This window comes from Pelophylax lessonae (genome assembly GCF_965119305.1).
Source record: "Pelophylax lessonae genome assembly, chromosome: 5".
Lineage (NCBI taxonomy): Eukaryota > Metazoa > Chordata > Amphibia > Anura > Ranidae > Pelophylax > Pelophylax lessonae.
The window spans coordinates 50,510,291-50,529,741 of NC_138772.1; the positions used below are offsets into that span (position 1 = coordinate 50,510,291).

At 44.9% G+C, this 19,451-nt stretch overlaps 1 protein-coding gene across 1 annotated transcript in view; it reads right to left on the minus strand.

Moving 5' to 3' along the window:
* Window positions 1-10,428, minus strand: part of LOC309555994 (putative acyl-CoA dehydrogenase 6) — a 197,061-nt gene extending 186,633 nt beyond the window's left edge. Inside the window, exons 1-2 of the mRNA XM_082258247.1 lie at window positions 10,343-10,428; window positions 9,989-10,177 (exon numbers count right to left, since the gene is read on the minus strand). Coding sequence (XP_082114373.1) covers window positions 9,989-10,147 — 159 coding nt within the window. The 5' untranslated portion in view covers window positions 10,148-10,177; window positions 10,343-10,428. The remainder of the gene's footprint in view (window positions 1-9,988; window positions 10,178-10,342) is intronic.
* Between the last annotated feature and the right edge of the window lie 9,023 nt (window positions 10,429-19,451).

Genomic DNA, 19,451 nt, shown 5'->3' on the forward strand with positions numbered 1-19,451 from the left:
TCTACACATATTGTGCCTACAGTGGTAGAGGAAAGAGGGAGAGTTATACAATTACTGATGGAGATTTCCTCTGTAGGGGGGGCTCAGGATGTGACAGTGAAAGTTCTTACAATGTCCTGACATTTCCAGAGACTTTAATATTGCAGCTGTCCTTTTCTATATATGAATACATTTGTATAGAAGACAACTCCATCCTGAGGGCAGTCATCAAAAGAGCTAAATGTACCCCCAGTGTCAAGGAACTACCAACATCCTGGCTAATCAGCGAATTTGCGCATTGGCGCAAATGCGCATGCGCGCCCAAACACGGGCAAACGCAGTCAGGAATGTGCGTGCGCCAATGCGCATGCGCGTACGCCGTGTGTAATGGCGCTTGGCGCCAAACGACCTATTTAAAGCCAGCAGCCACAACAACTAGTTGCTGGATGATCAACAGCCTCCCGTGTTCCCTGTGCCTTGTAAACCTGCTGATCTTGTCTTCTCGTTGCCGACCCGGACTGTTTGACTTGTTTCTCCTGGCTCCTGACCCCTTGGCTTGCTCTTGGATTCCTGTTGTCTTCTCCAATACTTGACCTCGGCTTGGCTCCTGACTTCGCTCCGGTATTCTCCCAGTTTGTTCCTGTTTGTACCTGGTAACTGCCTGGCTTGTCTAAGTGTTCCAGACCTGCTTGGAACTTCACAACAAGTTGGTTCCTGCTTTCATCTGGTCACCCCAACCGGCAACCCGTGCTACTTCGGGCACAGCACTCCCTGTCCCACTTTCAGGGGTGCTCTGCACCTAGCCGCAAGGGGGAGCCCTCTCTACACTCCGGCTTCGGATCAGGTACGTGACACCCAGACACAGAAGAGCAGTTGACTTTCAAGATTTGACCATCTGATGGCTGTCACTGCCATCAACATGAATGCTTGGCTCGGCCAAACATTGGTGTTTGTTCTAATAGAAAAGGAAGTGGGAGCGCTAGTGATTGGCCAAGGTTTTTCTAAACTGTCTTTTTTCCTAAACTGTTATTAAAGATTCACTAACAAACATGCCATACTTACTTGCTCTGTGTAGTGGTTTTGCAGAGAGCAGCCCCAATCCTCCTCTTCTTGGGTCCTTGGGCTAGCGCTCCTGGCTCCTGCCCCTTGACCAGCTTGCCGCTTGCTATGGGAGCATGCTTGTGTGCTCGCTCCCAAGGCCCGCTCTATGTGTCCATAGGACACATAGAGCTGTGGCTCACCCCCATCCCCTGCGCTCTCCCCATTAGCTCACTGGCTTTGATTAACTCCAACTGCTGTCTCAGCCAATGAGGAGAGAGAGACCAGGGACAGCAGAGGCTCCCTTGCACTCACTGGATCAAAAGGGGGCTCAGGCAAGTATTGGAGGGCTGTTGGGGGGGGGGGGGGGAGTAGCACATGAAACCTTCAGCATTTACAACCACTTTAATCAGCCATTCTCAACCAGTGTTATGTGGTACCCTGGGGTTTTTCCAGGGGGAAACCTGGGGTTGGTAAGGGTTCCGTGAACTATGGCTGATAGATCTGCCTTTAGATGGTGCTTGCAAATTTCTAGAGCCAATGCCACTTGGTAGAGACACTGGCATGATATCAATGATCTTTGTACAACATAGATGTCTGTAAGGGTGACATTCTGATCACCACTGAAAGGGGATTATTCTTCCAACTGACCACCAATGTAAGGGGCATTTTTCCCACTGACCACCAATAAATTGGTTTAGGCAGGGGTTCCCTAAGAACCGAAAATTACAGTTAACAAACACTGCTCATTGCAAACAAACAGAATTGAGGCATTGAGGGGGGGAAATAAATGTTTGGGAGCTCACAAACGACATTACAAGGAGGCAGAAAAACACAGTAATGCCCCATACACACTATAAGATTTTCTGAAGACTTTTTCCTTTAAACTTACCAAAACCATATAATATGAGGTCAAACCTAAACACTTTCAATTTTTATGCAATCCGGCAGGCCCTTGCACTACATAGAAAAGGTAAGTCTGCAGACAAAAGTCTGCAGATAATCTGCGCGTGTGTAAGGGGCATAAGAAACAATTTCATGAAAAATAGATTTCAGGGCCAATAAAGTGATTGTAAATAATCACCTTGTAAAACAATCCATTCAGTTTAAAATAGAAATGAAAGGCAAAACATTTGGGTATAGATAAAAAAATACATTATAAATACTCTTTTTTTTTTTTTTTTTCCTTTTTTATAAGTGATCAAATTTTCTTTGTTCTCAGCTGCATAAGAGCTGGGGGAGGAGAAGTTGCAGCACACTGAGATTCCCAGTGAATGGCTGTGCAGAGGGTGCATGTCAGGACAGGTCTGATCATTGGAAGAGCAAAACATTCAAAATAAAGCAAGCGCTGGACAGAGTAGTGTGTATGGCAACTGGCACAAAAAAAGGTGAATATACAACCTACAAAAGACAATATAAAAAGAGATATGTGAAGCGCTAATAATTAATGTCCAAACACAGAAAATAAAACCTCAAACGGTGATCAAAACATATAACACAATTTTAAATAAACATAAAGCCCAAATCGTGAGCCCAAATGGAAATTGACAGTGAAATGACAGCTGAGTAATCCACTGTGTTTGGAAAAAATTCCTCTGATAATGAAAAGAGAGTGTCGGAACACTCACCAGACAGTAGCCAAGAGACAGCAGTGAAAACAAAAGGTAATACACAGGGCCATCTTACCGAATGGGCCCCACCTGCCCAGCGACCCAGCGCCAGCCAATTATTAGTCCCGATTCCCGTGTGCACCCCGCTGCCAAACTTACCAGGTGGCAAGCGCCTGTCGGCCCTGCGCTGCTGTCAGGCCACCTGGGCCATGGAGGGGGAGCCCCCAACAGCAGGAATGCCTGTCCACCTCCATGGGAACAGGCACACACAGGACCGTTGATTCTGACTCCCATCTATGTGTGTGTTCACTGGACCCAACCGCTGAACTTGGAAGCTGTCATTAGCCTGGCACTGCTGTACCAATAAATATCGCCTTATCCATAATTTGCATTTTTATACTCGTGGGTGATTGTGTAGGCGGGGGACTGAATTGCCCGGGGACATACAGTATCTCACAAAAGTGAGTACACCACTCACATTTTTGTAAATATTTTATTCTATCTTTTCATGTGACAACACTGAAGAAATGACACTTTGCTACAATGTAAAGTAGTGAGTGTACAGCTTGTATAACAGTGTAAATTTGCTGTCCCCTCAAAATAACTCAACACACAGCCATTAATGTCTAAACCGCTGGCAAAAAAAATGAGTACACCTCTAAGTGGAAATGTCCAAATTGGGCCTAAAGTGTCAATATTTTGTGTGGACACCATTATTTCCAAGCACTGCCTTAACCCTCTTGGGCATGGAGTTCACCAGAGCTTCACAGGTTGCCACTGGAGTCCTCTTCCCCTCCTCCATGATGACATCACAGAGCTGGTGGATGTTAGAGACCTTGCGCTTTTCCACCTTCCATTTGAGGATGCCCCACAGATGCTCAATAGGGTTTAGGTTTAGAGACATGCTTGGCCAGTCCATCACCTTTACCCTCAGCTTCTTTAGCAAAGCAGTAGTTGTCTTGGAGGGGTGTTTGGGGTCGTTATCATGTTGGAATACTGCCCTGCAGCCCAGTCTCCAAAGGCAGGGGATCATGCTCTGCTTCAGTATGTCACAGTACATGTTGGCATTCATGGTTCCCTCAATGAACTGTAGCTCCCCGGTGCCGGCAGCACTCATGCAGCCCCAGACCATGAGACTACCACCACAATGCTTGACTGTAGGTAAGACACACTTGTCTTTGTACTCCTCACCAGGTTGCCGCTACACACGCTTGACACCATCTGAACCAAATACGTTTGTCTTGGTCTCATCAGACCGCAGGACATGGTTCCAGTAACCCATGTCCTTAGTCTGCTTGTGTTCAGCAAACTGTTTGCAGGCTTTCTTGTGCATCATCTTTAGAAGAGGCTTCCTTCTGGAATGACAGCCATGCAAACCAATATGACCCCTTCAACCTCTTTAGCAATGCTGGCAGCACTCATACATCTGTTTCCCAAAGACAACTTCTAGATATGACGCTGAGCACGTGCACTCAACTTCTTTGGTCGACCATGGCGATTTTTGCAGCGCCATTCCACCCATTGCTTCATCCTCAGGGGGAGAGAAGGAGGAGGAGGAGGAGGGGGGAGGAGAGGGGGGGAGAGGGGAGGGGGGAGGAGGAGGGGAGGGAGGAGGAGGGCTGAGAGAGAGAGAAAGGGGAGTGAGGTGGGTGATGAGAGAGACCCCTAGCCCTGTCCCTATCTGCAGTCCCTCCTGTGTTACATCGTCCCAGTCTCTGTCTGAAGATGTGCAGGCCAGGTCTGTGTATGATGATGGACGGTACCTTCACCTTCCGTGCCATGATGTCAGTCTGGCTGTTTGATCCTCTTTGATCCATCCAGTTCGACTGGCTCCCGCAGCAGCCTGCACCTCCCGCCTGTGACTGTCCTCTGTTACAGCTCTGGTTAGAGCGAAGAGGAAGTTGGAGCCGACCCGTCCATGCTCTGGAAGCACGGGTTATGCTGCGCCCCGCTGCTTCTCACCTCTTTAGGGGGCGGAGTCAGGGGGCGAGGTCAGGGAGGAGGCGCTGCCTTGGAGCTCTTCTCCCAAGTCCCGGGCTCAAATCTATCTGCCCTTGGCTGGCCCCTCGCTGACCACCGCTGTGTAGCGATGAATGCCCAGCCACCTACACACTGCTGATTACTGCCGCGCCGCCACAGACAGGGTCGATCGTAGACAGCAAAGTAGAGGAAAAGACACACTGAGCAGCTCCAGGCGCCCTCTCCTCCCAGTGGAGAGTAGGTAAGCCAGCGGCCGTGGTTGCGCCCTAGGCGGCAGTGCGCCCTAGGCAGCTGCCTAGTCTGCCTAGCGGTAGCGCCGGCCCTGCTTGGCAATCTTCTTATAGCTTAAGCCAGGGGTGTCAAACTCCATTTCATCGCGGGCCGCATCAGCATTATGGTGGCCCTCAAAGGGCCAGTTCTATCTGTAGAATTAGATGTCCAGAGTACCCCACGCCCACTTACACCCTTACTTGAGATGTCAAGAGCCCCCCCATCCTTCCTTACATCACAATGCACCCCCTTACCTTGTGTTGCTGCTAGGAAGAAGATGCGGGTGAATCTGGGAAGAAGTTTGCTGAAAAGCTGAGACCAGGGGAGGCAAAGACAAGGTGGTGTTTCAGGATCTGTAGGAGGAGTTCTGCCCTCCTCTGCTGCGGACTGCTGAGGGGGAGGCGGGTGATAAAATATGTGCCTTTCTGCAGCAGCACAGAGGAGTGCAGGATCTTCCAAAGGAGTTTTGTCCTCTCTGCTGCCTACTGCAGAGACAAGGTGGGGGAAGAGACAAGGGGGGTGCCGCAGCTGCAGGAGAGATGCGAGGTCCACATGAAATGGCCTGGGGGGCCGCATTCGACCCGCGGGCCTTGTGTTTTACACCTGTGGCCTAGGCTATCTTTATGTAGAGCAGTTCTTTTTTTCAGATCCTCAGAGAGTTCTTTGCCATGAGGTGCCATGTTGAACTACCAGTGACCAGTATGAGCGAGTGAGAGTGATAACACCAAATTTAACACACCTTCTCCCCATTCATACCTGAGACCTTGTAACACTAACAAGTCACATGACACCGGGGAGGGAAAATGGCTAATTGGGCCCAATATGGACATGTTTACTTAGGGGTGTACTCTAAGTAACAGAGGTTTAGACATTAATGGCTGTGTGTTGAGTTATTTTGAGGGGACAGCAAATTTACTCTGTTATACAAGCTGTACACTCACTACTTTACATTGTAGCAAGGTGTCATTTCTTCAGTGTTGTCACATGAAAAGGTATAATACTTCCCAAACTACTTTATTTGTTTCATACGTTGGCAATTCCCTTACCACCTCAATATTGTGTCTCTGTTCAAAAGTGCTTCAATCAAACTATATGGAAAGGAAAAGCACCCCGATGCGCGTCCCTCATTATGAGGAGACATAGGAGGCATGGAGGGATGGGAGTTCCTTGGGTTTCTGCATATTATAAAGCATCTGTATTAGATCAATTGAAATATTGGTGGACGCCTGTGCAGCATAAATTGTGGCTGGGAATAGAGGCGGATGATTGTAATCAAGAAAATCTTAGGACCACAATGATAGCTGTAATGATTGGAGCTGTTGTGCCCAATATCCAATCTATTACAGTGCAAACTGCCAATACAACATGGGCAGAAGTATTTTGTTCACCTTCCGAATATGGGGCGACATGCGAATTCACTACTCCCCTTTCAGTTCTCACGTACTTCATCCCAAATGTTTATATAAAATTGTGGTTGAGAAAAGGGGTTAATTGCTTGAAAGATCTGTATAATGAAACAGGGATTCATCCCTTTGAATATTTTGTTCACCAGTATAGAATACCACCGTCAGCTTTTTTGAGCTATTATCAAATATTTTTCTTTTTACGGAAAAATAGCCTTCCTTCATATGTTAAATTACCAATTTCTATATACAAGTTGTATCAAGCACCCTTGGCTACTGCCAATGGTATTTCAGTTATTTATACATAGTTACATAGTTACATAGTAGGTGAGGTTGAATAAAGACAATAGTCCATCCAGTTCAACCTGTGTAGGTGTGTGTGGCTGTAATCATCTAACATAGCCTTTAATCTCCTGATCCTTGAGATGCAAGTCTAAGAGTCTTTTGAAAGTCACCATACTACCCGCAGAAACCACCTCTTGTGGTAGACAATTCCACAATCTTGTAGCCCTAACAGTAAAGAACCCCCCACGTTGCCTGAGGTTAAAACGCTTCTCCTCTAATCGCATTGTATGTCCTCGAGTCCTCATGCAATTCCTTCGAATGAACAGCTTTTTTTCTAAGCTGAGATCCCCATTTATGATATATTGAACATGCATAACACCTATTCTAAAGCCACTACTGTTCTTAAATGGGAAAAAATTACTGGGGAAATCTTTCCCGGAAACTAACTGGCTAAAAGCTTTTGCTGCCACACATGCTTCCTCAAAATGTACTAATCATTGGGAATTATATCAAAAGACTTTATATTTTTGGTATTTGACCCCCACTAAACTTTCCAAATTTTACCCCTTAACTCCAGCATTATGTTGGAGAGAGTGTGGTGAACAAGGGACGCTATTCCATATAGCTTGGAAATGTAAATTGATTAGAGCATTTTGGAACAAAATATTCTCTATGATCTCAGAAGTTGTGGAAAAAAACATAATTCCAAGTCCTGAGATGGCGATCTTGCATCTATATATCCATGAGATACCCATAAAGTATTGAGTAGTGGTCTTACATTTTTTATTAGCGGCAAAACTCTTAATCACAAGAAGATGGAAATCTCAGGAGATACCATCTCCATCTGATATTGTTACATGACTTAATCAGCAATGTGAGATGGAAAAAATTATGGCTACTATAAGTTCGGCGAAGAAAATATTTGTAGTTGGATGGAATCCATGGCTAAACAATCTAAGATGTATGGTGACAATGGATTAGATAAGGTATGTGTGTTAATGTAAGGATTGCTTAGTAGGAATTAATTTATTGATCATGAGGTAAAACGTGAATGGGCTATGGGGAACAGGTTTCTCTTTTATTATAAGATCAATGTCTAGTGATGATAGATCGAAGATAATGAGCATATATATATATATATATATGGAAACCCCATTGTTTGACGGTTTAACTGAGTTGGATGGAAGGTTCCCCTTTCCTATTTCTTTCCCTGTCCTTTCCTCCTTTCCTCTTCCCCCCCTCTTTTTTTTTTTTGAGGCAAAATGTTATAATCAATAATTTCATTACAACATTTTATGTTGATATTTTGTTTTTTGTGTATGTGTATTTTTTTTTGGAAAATTACAATAAAAGAGATATTGAAAGAGAAAAGATATAATAAAATATTTACAAAAATGTGATCTCCCTCCACCAATCTTTACACTCACTGGAAGATGAAATAAGATGAGCCTTGTATTGCTGTTAACCAGTATGGTGGAGATGTGGTTCGTTGTGATGATTCTATGGTCACTTTCCATGCTGCAGAAAACCCCAGCTCCTACCATGAGGACACTGCGGCAGTGATGTCAGTGTGTAGGCACAGATTGGTGGAGGGGGAAGTGATGTCACTGTGAAGAAGCATCTGACTACACTTGAGGTGTATTACCTTTTGATCACTATTTGAGGGTTTATTTTCTGTTTGAACAGTCACTTGTTGAAGCACTAAATGTAACAGCAGTTTCATTCGTGTCTGCAAGCTGTCAGTCTACACTCCTGGGGGCTGGTTCTGTGACGGCACCCGGCGTCTAGGCAGAACCGGCCCCCAGGATTGTAGACTGACGGTTTGCAGGCACGAATGAAACTGCTGTTGGAGGATATTTTGTATGTTTAGACTGGTGCGCTGGGAGCACCGGCAATATGTGAGTACCTATTGTTTTTAATAAAGATATGCTTTTAAGGGTATTAGCATTATTGAATTCTTCCTTCATATGTGACATTGCAACGTTGCTATAGGGGAGTGGAGTGAGAAGACAAGCAGTACGTATTGGGGCTAACTGGATGCTCATCCCTAGGCCGGGGAGAAGCAAAAAACTAGACCGACCTTAGGTGAAAGGTCACATCATTTGAGAATCCAACTATTGGGGGGGGGGGGGGGGCACTCATCGTGGTGGCACATGGATGTGTTCATTTAACAGCACAAAAGGCGAAGGAAGAGTGAGCATCCTATACAACATGGATGTCGGTGGCGGGGAGGATCATCATAATATATTTACATAATATTTTCATAGTTGTGGACTTTATGTCTGATTATACTATTTTATACTATAATAGTGGACTTTATGCTTCTGATTATATCACAAGTATTAATAATTCACATGTTATATATAGTATAGCACACACTTGTTACAACTGAGGTTTTAACAATTGTTGTTGTTCATTCATTTTTGATTGTTTTTATAATATTATTTAGCGCAGCACTAAGGTTTGTTTTATTAGAGTTTTTTATTATGCTTATAACACAAATGGGATGGTCTCAATGTGAGTTGATAGATATAACTGTACAGTGACATTTTGTTTGCAGAGCTACACTGTATTTGATACTTGTATGTGAATGTGGGAACACGATTTTGAGTGTTAGCAGTAGCTTTTACTTATGGCGCTTTTCCACTGCATGGAACCGAAAGGTTCGGCTCGCTTTTGTGCTTTTCCACTGCTGGTACCGCATGGTATGGTGTAGGAACGGTTCGGTACGGTACGGCGGCGCTTTTCCACTGCATGGAACCGAACGGTACAGCTCTCAAAAACAGTACCACCTCGATTGTGGTTCCAAGAGGTACCATACCCGGTACCATATCCCACAATCCTTTTCATGCAGTCACTACTAGCCACTGATTGGTCAGAGAATCCCACCCACCCCCTTGTTATCCCACCCACTTAACTTTAGTACTACTTTAGTGGAAAAGCAAACCATACCGTACCGTACCGAACCGTTCCAACACCGTACCATGCGGTACCAGCAGTGGAAAAGCAAACCGGGCCAAGCAGGGCCGAGTAGAGCCGAGCCGGTACTTGCAGTGGAAAAGTGCCATAATTAGGGGTACATTTTTATTTTATTTTTTTAGAAGTACATCGGCATTGAATTTTACATTTATTTTGGATTAAAGCTAGGTTCACACTTGTGCAGGTGGTTGCAGAACAACATGTAAATTACACCTGTTCCTGCACCCACAACTACCCGAAGCTAAACCACGCTGCTCCTTTGCAGACGTGCGGGGCTGCCATTCATTGTTAATGGCACCCCCAAGCATCTGAAACTGCAGTGCATTTTTGGCTGCGGGAAATTGCATGGTGCAAAAGCGTTTTATAAAAGGCAGAGGCTCAGCACAGAGGACCGGACTCAGCGCCCGACTGAATGAGCCCTAAAGCATGAAGCAGAGGTCGTACCTTTCGCAGAGACTCCCTGATGGCGTGGTGTTCCGGGGTGTATAGGAAGCTGGTGGCCTGGGCAGCGGATTGGCCGGCCGGGGCTGTGAGCGAGAAGAGCCTGTGCAGAGATCCAGGGATCCGGCCCGTCCGCAGCATGGAAGACAGCCAGAGAGCCATGGCTGCAGAGATCTGTCTCAGGACTCTGACCTGCAATGTGACAACAAGGACACCATGAAACCATATCACCTTTGTACTGCAACATTGGACTGAGATAAAGTTCTGTAGTGAAGGAGAATCCTGCTCAGAGCACACACAGGACACGTTCAGGGACAATTTATTGTCACAAAGCATTTAGTTGTTGCATACACTCACTGTGACAAGGAAAGCAGCCTGCGACCTTCCAGAGTACTCCACTTCCTGGAGACCAGCCAATCACAGAGCCTTCCCCAGTCACATGACGATGAGAGGAGAGGGGGGGGGGGGGGTCATTACCAGTGTAAACAGAGCTGTGTGTCGTGTCTTCCACTCAGTCAATATTACTACTGATCAATCAGACTTCTGTGTACATTTATTTGACAAATAACGTTTATTTTCTATATAAACACACCGAGAAAATCAAAACTTTAACCACTTCAAGACTGGAAGGATTTGCCCCCTTAACCACTTTACCACCGGAGGATTTTCCTGCTTTGCGTCCAGGCCACTTTTTGCAACTTGGCACTGCGTGACTTTAACTGACAATTGCGCGGTCATGCAATGCCGTACCCAAACAAAATGTACGTCCTTTTTTCCCCACAAACAGAGCTTTCTTTTGGTGGTATTTGATCACCTGTGCGATTTTTACTTTTTGCGCTATAAACAAAAAAAGAGCGACAATTTTGAAAAAATAACAATATTTTTCACTTTTTTTTGTATGAAATTCCCCCCCAAAAAAATGTAAAAATCTAATTTTTTTTTCCCACAAACAGAGCTTCCTTTTGTTGATATGTGATCACCTCTGCGCTTTTCATTTTTTGGGATATTAATAAAAAAAGAGCGAAAATTTTGCGAAAAAATTGACATTTTCTACTTTGACAGTTAAAAAATATCCAATATATTCAATTTTTGTCATATATTTAGGCCAAAATGTATTTAGCTACATGTCTTTGACAAAAAAATTCTCAATGAGCGTATTTTTAACCGCTTTAAGACTGGAAGATTTTACCCCATTCCTAACCAGGCTATATTTTGCGATTTGGCACTGTTTTACTTTAATGGACAATTGCGCAGTCGTGCAACGCTGTACCCTAATTAAATTTATGTCCTTTTTTTCCCCACAAATAGATCTTTCTTTTGGTGGTATTTGATCACCTCTCCGGTTTTTATTTTTTGCGATATTAGTAAAAAAAGAGCAAAAATTTTGAGAAAAAAAACAATATTTTTTACATTCTAAAATATAACATTCCCAAAAAAAACTTTATAAATCAAATTTTTTTAACATTTTAGGCCAATTTGTTTTCTGCTACATATTTTTGGTAAAAAAAAATCACAATAAGCGTATTTTGATTGGTTTGCGCAAAATTTATTGCGTTTACTAACTATGGGAAAGATTTGTCATTTTTATTGTTTATTTTTTTTACTAGTAATGGCGGCGATCTGTGATTTTTTTTTTTGTGGGACTGCGACATTGCGGCGGACAGATCGCACCCCTAACTGACATTTTTGACACTTTTGGGGGTACCAGTGACATTACTACAGTAATCAGTGCTAAAAATATGCACTGTTACTGTAAAAATGACACTGGCAGGGAAGGGGTTAACTTTATTGGTGATCAAGGGGTTAAATGTATGCCTGGTGCTTACTGACGTGTGTGGGGGGAGGGGACTGAGTGACACAGACACAGATCGCAGGTTCAGCTATGCTGAATCCTGCATTCTGTTCCTGCCTGTCACTTAGGAGATCCGCCCGGGCGGATCTCCTCACTCGATCCCTGACGATCGGGGAAGAGCGGCAGTGATCACCGCCGCTCCTCCCCTGGCCCGACTCCCGCTGTGTATGAATACAGCGGGAGCAAGCCTCCGCGCGCGCGCGCCGCCGAGAGAGAGGAATGTCTGGTGATGTAGGTCTACGTCGCCAGACGATAACGAGACACTGTGCCGCAGTAGCAGCTCAGTGAGCAGTGGTAAAGAGGTTAAAGTGGAGTTCCGGCCTATTTTGCAACTTTAGTTATTCCTGGAGTGCTCGCTATGCTTATCAACAATTGGGCATTTTCAATTTTTTTCGGGGGTCCCTTACCTTATTTTCAGGGCATTTTTGATTGTACTTCCTCCTTCTCCCCCCTCTGTGGCCACGGCCACTGACATCACTTCCTCCTTTGCATTGCATCCTGGGAGCTGTTTGTCATCACTCCCAGGAGGCTGGAATCAGGAAGAACTCCCAGAACACTCCCTGGAATAAGGAAGAAGGAGACAGCAGATTACACTGCGGCTTCAGATGCCCATGTCCAAGATGGCCACGCTCAGACAGCGTTTTTAAAAGTAAGATTTTGACTAAAATCCAATACTGTACACCTTGTAACTATGAGAATAGCGGCTCTGTAAAGGGCAATGGATTAGTATTATAGGGGTATTTTTAGTTAAAAAAGGTATTTGAGGCCGGAACTCCGCTTTAATGACCAGGCCATATTTTGTGATTCGGCACTGTGTTACTTTAACGGACAATTGCGTGGTCGTGCAATGCTGTACCCAAATATAATTGACGTCCTTTTTTTCCCACAAACAGAGCTTTCTTTTGGTGGTATTTGATAACCTGTGCGATTTTTACTTTTTGCACTGTTAACAAAAAAAGAGCGTAAATTTTGAAAAAAAAACATATTTTTCACATTCTGCTATATGACATTCTCAAAAAACAAAATTTAAAAATCAAACTTTTTTAACATTTTAGGCCAATTTGTTTTCTGCTACATATTTTTGGTAAAAACACAATCACAATCAGTGTATTTTAAATTGGTTTGCGCAAAAGTTATTGCGTCTACTAACTACGGGAAAGAGGTGGCAGGTGGTCGGGAAGTGATTAATAATTCAGAGGAAGAATCTTAAAATTCAGAGGTAATCCCTGAAAATCATAAAGAGTGTGCTAGATACTTTACAGCGGGGTTTCCCAATTAATTTTTCCCTTGGAACCCTTTGACATGGTATAGCAAAACTTTGGAAACCCCCTAAAAAAATGTGTGCGGTGGAGTAGCGGGGCGCAGCGCAAACCTTTCAATGTGCAGAGTGTAATGTTCTCTTTTGCTGACAAATTCTTTTCATATCTGGTTTAGTTGTTGACAATTGTATTCGCATGTCTGCAGTTGCGTCAAGTCAATTTTGATACTTGGTTTTAGTTGCAGAGTAAAGCGAGAATCCAGTTTCACATAAGTATGTGCTGGCGAATGGCAACATTTTTAATTGCCCGCTTGGACAATTCTGGGTATTCTTTTCGTAAATCCCCCCAAAAAGCAATAAGAGAAACATCTTTAAATTTTTGGCTTAGTTGACTGTCAGAAGTTATATCGATCCTGCAAGTGCTATGCGGTAACTCACTATGTAAGAAGCCCCTGTGGCTTTTTCATTAGCCTTTTGAAATTTTAACGGACAATTGCGCAATCGTGCGACGCTGTACCTAAAATAATTTGACGTCCTTTTTTTCCCCACAAACAGAGCTTTCTTTTGGTGGTAATTGATCACCTGTGCGATTTTTTGATCATGCGCTATAAACAAAAAAAGAGCGTAAATTTTGCAAAAATAACAATATTTTTCACATTTTTTATATGAAATTCCCCCAAAAAAATGTAAAAATCAAAATTTCTTAACATTTTCGGCCAATTTGTTTTATGCTACATTTGTTTGGTAAAAAAAATTGCAAAAAGCATATTTTGATTGGTTTGCGCAAAAGTTATCGCGTTTACTAACAAAGGGAAAGATTTTTGTCATTTTTGGTGTTATTTTTTTTAACGCGTAATGGCGGCGATCTGCGATTTTTTTTGCGGGACGGCGACATTGCGGCTGACAGATCGGACCCTTGACTGACATTTTTGACACTTTTGGGGGTACCAGTGACATTACTGCAGTAATCAGTGCTATACATATGCACTGTTACTGTAAAAATGACACTGGCAGGGAAGGGGTTAACTGTATTGGAGAGGGAGGGGTTAAGTGTGTCCTAGGGGCGTGCTTCTAACTGTGATTGGCTGTGGCTACTACTGTAAAAACAGATCAACGGTCCTACATAGTAGAACCATCTGATCTCCATTTTTACACAGGGGAGAATGACAGGCGGCTTGTTTACATTAGCCGCCTGCCTTTCTCCCTCTCTACCGACGATCGCAGTGTGACCGGCGGACATCGGATCCGCCGGTCACACGCATGGACTCCTTAGTGAACGAGCCGGGGTGGGCGCGCGCCTCAGCGGGCGCGCTCGCCCGCTATTGGCTCACAAGCCGGTGACAGGCTAGTGACGTATATATACGTCACTTTGCCTGGCCAGGGCTGACCGCCGCAGTATATGTACTTACGGCGGTCGGCAAGCGGTTAACCAGCTTTCCAAATTCATGGTTGTTTATTGTTAAAAAAAATTTATAAAAAACTTTTTGAAAAATACAGATCTCACAACCTGATTGAAAAGGATACTGATTTTGATAACACTCCTAGAAAAGAACTGAACGTCGAATTTTTGAGTTAGGGTCCTTTCACACAGGCGCTTCGTATGACCGTATATCACCCCATCCGTTTGCGGATGATATACAGACATAATGCATTTCAATGGGGTTGCGTATGTCAGCGGATGACCAATCCCCTGACATCCGATTTGCGTCCTTTCAGTTCTGTTCTGTTTTTTGGAACGGAACAGAACCCTATTTTTCTTCCGTTTGAAAAACGGAAAGGACGCAAAATCGGATGTCTTACATACGGACCGGATGACAAAAGGGTCATCCGTGTCCGTAAAAAAAAAAAAGTGCCGGAGCGGGCCAAAATACGGTCCGCTCCGTGTGAACGGGGCCTTAGACATAAAGCAAAAAGATTTGAACACTTTGAAAAATACAGTTTTTTGTCCCTCAATGAGTCATTCAATGCCCCTGACAGAGCCTTTCCTTTTAAAGCGGTTGTATCCCGCTTTTTTACACTTTTACCTACAGGAAAGCCTATAATAAGGCTTACCTGTAGGTACAAATAATATCTCCTAAACCGGCATGGTTTAGGAGATATTTACAGTGCATGCAGCCGCTCGCGCTAGCGGCGCATGCGCTCTGAAGGTCCGGGGGGACCTTCAATCTATTTGCCGGGAGCTTGCCGGAAAATCACTCCCGTGCGCATGCACGGGAGTGACGTCATCGCGGCTCCGGCCAATCATCGCGCCGGAGCCGTCTCTTCCAGCCAATCACCGCGCCGGAGCCGCCGAACCCGGAAGAGACGGCGAGGGATCATGGCAGCGCCCGCAGCGATGTCCGGGGGTCCGTGTCGGGGCTTCGTTCTAAGGTAAGTAATACATAATGAGCTAGTATGCGATGCATACTAGCTCATTATGCCTTTGTCTTGCAGGTTTTTTTTTTTTTTTTTTGAACTTTGGGTTTACAACCGCTTTAATGCCATTGACAGAACCTTTAATGTCCCTAGCAGAGAATTTCAATGTCCCTAACAGAGAAGTTCAATGTCCCTGACAGATCCTTTCAATGTCCCTAACTGAGAATTTCAATGCCCCTAACAGATGTAGCAGTTTTTCCAGGCCTTGTGCCTGATGTGGGTCTGCCATTGTTACCAGTGACATCTCCAACACTTTTGAGTTGTGACCCCAGGTGTGAGAACTGAGACGATGACCATTCCGGCATCTTTGGTTTGTTTTGTTTTATTTTATTGTATTTGGGGATGGGAGAAGGGAATGAGTGGGATCCTCCTCTGGCTCAACTAGGTACACTTTGGGACACTTGAAGAAAAATGCCTGTTGGTGCTGTCTTGACGCCAGCTGAATGCCGACCAGCGGTTCCTGACGCCTAGAGATACTGTAGTACTGAAACTGTGCTGGAATGTTCCAACTGGCTGGCTGATCATGGCAGGGTGTGCACTAGGGTGGGCGGGCAGGCTGGCTGAATGCAGGGCTGATGTCACGGCCGGATCCAGATCCCGCTCCCCCGATCTCTTGTGAGATCGCGGTTGCACGATCTTTGCTGTTTACGACCTTTCAGTAACAATGGGCGGCGGCCATCTTGGATTTGGCAACCCGCCACAGAACCCCAATTTTGTTCTCGCAGAACCCTGGAACACCAATTGGGGAACGCTGCTCTACATTCTCATGGTAGTACAGCAAATGGCAGAACTTACTTCAGATTCCTGCACGTGTTTGTAAGGTCTCATTCACAGGGGAGCACTATAGCATATGCCCGTGCAGGGCCGTGTTTACCCACATGGGGATAAAAAGGTGTCCTGTGCACCTCCATGCAGGCAGTAGGGTTGCCACTTTTTCTTCAAGCCAAACCTGAACACTTTAACTGTGCAGGACATATTTTTTTTTCTCGTAGTATACATTATAGTATTATAAAAGACCTAGGACACCTTTGGGTGGGCCAAGGATAGTAGTAATCAGTGTTGCCAACTTTCAGTATTTTTACTGTCAGCCAGTGAAAAAGGGGCATTTTTCACCTGCCAGTAAATGCCAGTGACAGGAAAAAGTTACCAGTAAAATTTATGGCTTTGAGGCGCGGCTTGAAACTGCGCATGCGTAGTTTCGGACTGCAGCCGACTGGACCATCCAAGTGCCTGCTACAATCTGTTCGGCAGCGCCAGCATGGGGCGTGTCTGGCGGAGGCAGTACCTGAGTGTGTCATGTGATGTCATGGTGCAAGGGAGCCAAGTGGAGCAGCCAGCTGGGAGCAAGACTGTTAGTGCTGTTTGGACTGGAGTGGATGGGGACCACCTGGCATGGAGAGGGACTGTCACTTTGACTCAGGAGGGGACTTGTTGTGTCTGTGCTGTCAGTGTCACTGTGAGAGTCAATTTCATGTGTGTGCCGCCCGCCCATTCTTATTTCTTGCCCTCCCAAGTCCTGTCCTGTCCATGAGCTACTTATTTACTATATCGAAAATAAACATATAACATCTACTTTTAGAGCCGGTTCACACTGGGGCGACTTGTCAGGCGACCTGGTCGCCTGACAAGTCGCCGCGGGTCGCCTGCCATAGATTAGCACAGGACCCGTTCTAATAGGAGCGACATAAGTCGCTCCGACTTAGAAAAAGGATCCTGAGCTTCTTTGGGGCGACCTGGAGCGGCCTGCATTGCCTTCAATGATATGAAGTCCGTGCTGGCCGCTCCGAGGTCGCGGTGCGAGCTGCGCACCGCGACTTCACAGGTCGCCCCGGCAAGTCGGGTGGCTGGCTGCTATGTGAACCGGCTCTAAGTCACTTTGCTAGTTGCATATTGTACTTGTTTGAAGCCTAAATACTCAAATTTTCACTTAAAACTGTATTTTGTAACTGTCAGTAAATTTTGGGTGCCGTGTCAGTAAATCTCAATTTGGTAGGTTGGCAACACCAAACCAAAGGAAGGCACTGCTGAGAGTCAAACTCAGGATTCCCTGTTTACTAGACATGCGCTTTAACTAACTAAGCCACAGGGAGACCTCTCCCATGTCTAAAGGACACAAGTTAGTGCTCCAAAGTTTGGCAGAACAATTTCTTGGTTCCCATTAAAGACTGATGTACCCTTGGGATTTGAGTCAAGCATAGGTAAAAGCATTGCTCGAACTAGAAGAACATTCTGCATGTGAATCAATCTCTGAGGCTTTTTATACCAACGTGATAGCCAGGAGAAAGGCGAACATGACAGAGAGGCCTTTAACGGAGGCAGCATTAGAACACTCCGCTCCTATTCCCGAAGGGGAGTTGAGAACCATTTGAAAACCTCCGCTTACCCTGAAGTCTGAACCTAGTTGCTCCCTTGAAGAATTGTTGGACAGGAAAAGATGCCTAGACCTGGAGACACTTGTTAAGGCCGATAAGGCTGACATTCATTTTCAAGAAAGAGAAAGAAAGAAAGAAAAAAAAAAAAAGAAAGAAAGAAAAGAGAGAAAGAAAGAAAGAAAAAAGAGAAAGAAAGAAAGAAAGAAAAAAGAGAAAGAAAGAAAGAAAGAAAGAAAAAAGAGAAAGAAAGAAAGAAAGAAAGAAAGAAAGAAAGAAAGAAAGAAAGAAAGAAAGAAAGAAAGAAAGAAAGAAAGAAAGAAAGAAAGAAAGAAAGAAAGAAAAAGAGAGTGTGTGAGAGAGAGAGATGACTCTGTGGGAGCAGCCGAGGACCTCCAATCTTAAGAACTTAACCGTCAGACATAACAGTGCTGGACATGGATGTAGAAATGCACCCAGTGACAGAAGGTCTGTCACACGCCGTAACAGTAAGAACACGCCGTAACAGCTGTTGGACTTTGCGTGTGGCTTGTACCCCACTCCTTAAGGGTTTTCTGCACTACGCGCCCCACTAGAGATTCCATTTGCTGGAAATCCCCATCCCCTTTTCCAACCGCCTGGGCTTAGTATGGCTCACACAGAGACTTCCCCTCTGGGACCTAAGTCCTGCTCCCAGCAGGCTCCTTCCTTGGAGCTGCTGACATGGCGGTGTATGTGGTGCCTAAAGGAGGATTCAGAGCTTCTGCTATGAAGGCTGGACCTTGACGGTGACCATTGACAACTAAATCTAGAAGAAGAATGTTGATGTAGTGACTTTTACCATCTTGTGCCGTGTATTGTCAATCTGACCTAGAATGACTTAAAAACCTAAAAAAAAAACAAAATGAAGTAGAAAGGAAAGGGTTACAAACCCAAAAGGAGTCCCCAGGCAAGCGAGGAAAGGAAAGGGTTAAACACATTCTCTCATCCCTGCTTCACAAGGGCTGGCCACAAGGAGGGGCGGTGATACATCCTTAAGTCCCGTACACATGCACCGATTGTCGGCCAAACGATCGGCCGTCTTTTGTCCAGTGCTGTTGTGTTGGTTGAAATGTGCTCTAGACTTGCACTGGACTTTTGTCGGCCAACACAAACCAACTTCAGAAGTGATGTCATGTGATGGTTGACTTTCCGTGTGTTTTTTCTTCTCTGAGCATGCCCAGACTTGCTTATCAGTTTTTTGTTGGCTGAAATCTGTACTGACTGAGGAACAATCGGCTGTTCTGTTGATGGCCAACAAAAATTTTATAGCATGCACACCGGATTTTGTTCGGCCGAAAAGTCGCAGTCGGTTGTCGGAAGCATCATACTAACAAGCCGACAATCGGCCGATCGGACGTTGGCCGAAAATTGACGGCCAACAATCCGTGTGTGTGTATGGGGCTTAAGTGTGGAAACTGCATAGACAGCCAACCTGCACAGGTGATAGAACCAGGATCACACAAGGGTGTTATTGCAGAGCATATACCTGTGATGGTTGTACACAGTATTTAGAGAAACTGCTGCAAGCTGCCCACAGAGAAATCCCAATAT